The sequence below is a fragment of the Priapulus caudatus genome, unplaced genomic scaffold (assembly GCF_000485595.1).
Source record: "Priapulus caudatus unplaced genomic scaffold, Priapulus_caudatus-5.0.1 Scaffold2235, whole genome shotgun sequence".
NCBI lineage: Eukaryota > Metazoa > Priapulida > Priapulimorpha > Priapulimorphida > Priapulidae > Priapulus > Priapulus caudatus.
In genome coordinates this window covers 42,069-46,193 of record NW_014579296.1, presented here as the reverse complement: position 1 = coordinate 46,193, position 4,125 = coordinate 42,069, and the positions used below count along the sequence as shown (strand labels likewise).

The following is a 4,125-nucleotide window of genomic DNA, read 5'->3' as shown; positions in this document are numbered from 1 at the left end:
GGACAGGGGGGAGAGTGAATATTTGAAACACACTAGCAATTTTCAAACCCTAACCCAAACCCGAGCCTTCCCATAGTATATAACAACAGACGGCTGCTATCTGCTGAACAGAATGCGTTTCCTTAAAGCTTTCCTTAAAGTTACACTTTCCTCTTAAAGTTCAATACGTGTCGAATGGGCCACCGCATTATTGCTGCATGTGTGTGTGTGAGCGTGTTTGTACATTCTTAATTAACAGTGTAGCCACTCTCAGTATAGCTACACTCAGTACAGCTCAGTATAGCTACTCTCAGTATAGCTACTCTCAGTATAGCTACACTCAGTATAGCTCTCACAGAAGTCTTGCGATGTATCGACCATTTCGGACGATTTCGTGTGCAATACACCACCTGCGGTGCGGGCCGGATGCGACAGCGGAAGTGAGCATGCCGCGATGTCGACACGTGTAGATTTATAATATAATGCTCTCTCGCTCTCGCTTTCTCTCTTCCACTCTCTCTCTCTCTCTCTCTCTCTCTCTCTCTCTCTCTCTCTCGCTCTCAGCTTTCACTCTTCCACCTCTCCTCTCTCTCTCGTCTCTCTGCTCTCTCTCTCTCTCTCTCTCTCTCTCGCTCTCGACTTTCTCCTCTCTCTCTCTCGTCTCTCCTCTCTCTCGCTCTCTCTCGCACACACACACACACCACTATTCCTCTCTCTCGCTCTCTCCCGTCTCTCTCTCTGCCTCTCTCTTCCTCTCGCTCATCTCTCTCTCTTTCGCACACACACACACACACACTACTCTCTTTCTCTCTCTCCGCCCGCCTCTCTCTGCACTTTCTCTCTCGCGCGCGCACACACACACCATACACACACACCACACACCACGACACAACACACACACACACACACACACACACACACACACATACACTCTCTCTCTCCGTCTCTTTCTCTCTCTCTCTCTCTCTCTCTCTCTCTCTCTCTCTTTCTCTCTCTCTCTCGCTCTCTCTCTCTCAATCTACAATAAAAACACGTAAAAAAACACATCACAAAATGCACAAACGCGTGATTTCTTTTTTATTAAAACTTTTTATTTGTTGTACGAAATGTTTGTGACTGCGGGAGGTGTGTGGGGGGAGGGGCGCAGAAGACATGCTCGGCTTAGCGTGACTGCAGCTTGCGTAAATTAATGCCAGAGCCGAGCAGGAGTTTCTATCGCGCAATTATATCAATTATCAATTAACGTTGCTACCACGCACCAGGCCCTGCCCCCGATAGGGGCGCTGTCATTGATGCTGGTCGAAGCGAGTCGAAAACGACGTTCTTGTGTTGTAAGCGATGATGACGACGATATTATTAAACATGTACATGATTAAATTAAAGACGCGAAATAAAATATCTATGTCACTGCTAGAAAACGATCGGAGCCGACCTCAACACAAAAAACCTGTTCAGATGTTTTGTTGATCTCGGCCGAACACCGACGTTTCGCAACAAAAAAAAAACTACCTCCATATAACGATAAGAAGTCATTTCAACTTTAAAAGACGAGAAAATGATGTCACTTTCTTTCATAAATCCGAGAATCAATGCGGTGGGGGGAACTTCAATGTTTCCTTTACGTTTTCGTAAATTTTCTGTAAACAAATTCGTGTTTTTGTTGGGACACGACTTCCGTGCTCTGCGCAAATCCAAATATCCTGAAGGCCGAATAGTGTGTTTGTCCGTCGGATGTTAGTTCGGTTGTCCGTCGTTAGATGACGCTTACTCTGCGGAAAGACATCCAGCGCCGCCTCCGAAGCCAACTCCCTTGGGTCCGTACTTCCTGCCGTAGCAAGCTGCGCAGAGAAAATTAACAATCAATTAATTAATTGTAGCAATTAAACGCAGTAATTTATTTAAGTGGGAATAATTAAATCACGTTCTAATGCCCGTTGTGTTTTATCATTAAATGAGTGATTAAACTCAGAAACTTATATTGAATTATAACGTAAACAAAAACAAAAATATATATATATTTTTTGTTTTGTTTTTGTTTATTGACATTGAAACGTATTATGTAATATTATACTATATTATTATATTATAAAATATATTAGCATATTATAACATTAACTTCCCGGAGTACGTGACGTCACGAAAGCAGACGAAACGTTCTAAATCGGTAGCTAGCGGATGCTGCGGCGTACCGCGAGATCTCGCGTGAAACACTTACTCTTGCAGAAGACTTCGTTATCTGCTGCACACTCAACTCCGGACTCGAGCATCTTGTGGCAGGTGGCGCAGTTGAAGCAGGTTTTGTGCCAGATCTACAAACACACAACAGAAATCCATCGTGAGACAAACATTCTTCCTACAATATATAGAAATATTCCTCCATCAATGATAAATATACATCGTGAGACCATGCGTCGTTAAAATGTTTTAAACATGAAAGGTACTAGCGCCGTCTCTGTGTCTTTCGCCCGCTCTCTATTTTACGGCGTGTTTATGGGGCGTGTTTTCTTCCAACTATGTAACCCCCTGTCTATTTTGTTCGATCCACTTGCACGCTTAGATATGCTATGGTTGCCGGGACTGTACGTTGTTTTAAAACATCTGGGGGCACGGCACAATTTCACAATCTTTCAACAGAACGTTACATCAGAACGTAATCGGCACTGTAAGTGAAACGTTATTAGAACGTTCCTGCATGTTAGTTGGACATAGCGAGGGATGTGTGTGTGTGTGTATGTGTGTGTGCGTGTGTGTGCGTGTGTGTGCGTGCGTGCGTGCGTGTGTGTGCGTGCGGGAGTTGTACTTACGCCGCCGCCTCCGACTCTCTTCTCGGCAGCATAGACCGCCTTGCCGCATCGTCCGCACCTGTCCGCACCGGGAGGGATGAAGCTCGTCTCGTGGGGAGCCGTGGTCGGCCTGTTGCTATAGCGACACATAACGCAACACGACGTCACTATCTCGCCAGTCACGTGACGCGCGTCATCGCTATCGAGTTATTGAGTTATGATCGTGCACGCAGTCCCGCCAGTCAGCCAGCCACCTACTCATAACATGATGGGAGGGGGCAACAACGAGAGCCTAACCCTAACCCTAAACGCTAACCTGCTCGTGTGCTCTGTGTACCTAATCATGGCAGTGCACGCACGCATGTCAAGCTACTGATGTTTTGCGACAGGTAGTAGCTAGTGCATGAGGCTTCTAACACAGGCTGTAAACGTGTCAGTTTACACAGTTGGAACGCAGCCTGAGCTTGAATGTTTATCGGTCGGAGTCTACGTTAACTCAAATATTTACTGCCGTACAGCCAGCCGGCACGGTATAACACTTTCAAGCCACTGACAGCGGGATCAAGTCCGCCCCACCCCACCACGCTCACGCACACACACACATACACACACACGCACACGCACACGCACACGCACACGCACACACACACACACACACACACACACTACACACGCGCACGCGCACGCGCACGCGCACACGCACACGCACACGCACACGCACACGCACACGCACACATACGCGCACGCGCACGCGCACACGCACACGCACACACACACACACACACACACACACACACATATATATATATATACATATATATATCAGAAGTTAATAAATAAAAATTAATAAAGACAGTTTGTCTTTATTAACTCCTGATATATATCAAGATTAGATAATAACAGTGTTATTAATATAAGATAGTAACAGTGTTATTATCTACTCTTGATATATATACATATATTAATACGATATTATATGCATAACCTCTTTAAGATATAGGTTATGTGTGTGCTGTAATATGAGCGTGGTGGTGTTGGGGGCTCACATGACTGGTGGCTTGAAAGTGTTATCAGGAGTAAGATAATATAGGATATATAGAGATATAGGGATATATATATATATATGGGAATAGGGATATATTATCAGGAGTAAGATAATATAGGATATATATTAGGAGGAGATCCTCCAGGAGATCCTATATTATCTTACTCCTGATATTATCTTACTCCTGGTGTTATGTCATGCCGACTGGCTGTACGGTAGTAAATATATTTGAGTTAATGTAGCGCTGCCAGTGTTTCACGCGCTCTCCCCTCCTCCTACCCCTTCCGCCCCCCCCCACCCACACACACAGCTCTCCTG

General features: G+C 45.3%; 1 protein-coding gene across 1 annotated transcript in view; it reads right to left on the bottom strand.

The window, feature by feature from the left end:
* Positions 1-1,033: 1,033 nt before the first annotated feature.
* LOC106818431 (muscle LIM protein 1-like) overlaps positions 1,034-4,125 on the bottom strand; it is a 20,015-nt gene continuing 16,923 nt past the window's right edge. The window contains exons 2-4 of the mRNA XM_014823142.1: positions 2,784-2,900; positions 2,195-2,288; positions 1,034-1,817 (exon numbers count right to left, since the gene is read on the bottom strand). Of these exons, the coding sequence (XP_014678628.1) occupies positions 1,744-1,817; positions 2,195-2,288; positions 2,784-2,900 (285 nt within the window). The 3' untranslated portion in view covers positions 1,034-1,743. The remainder of the gene's footprint in view (positions 1,818-2,194; positions 2,289-2,783; positions 2,901-4,125) is intronic.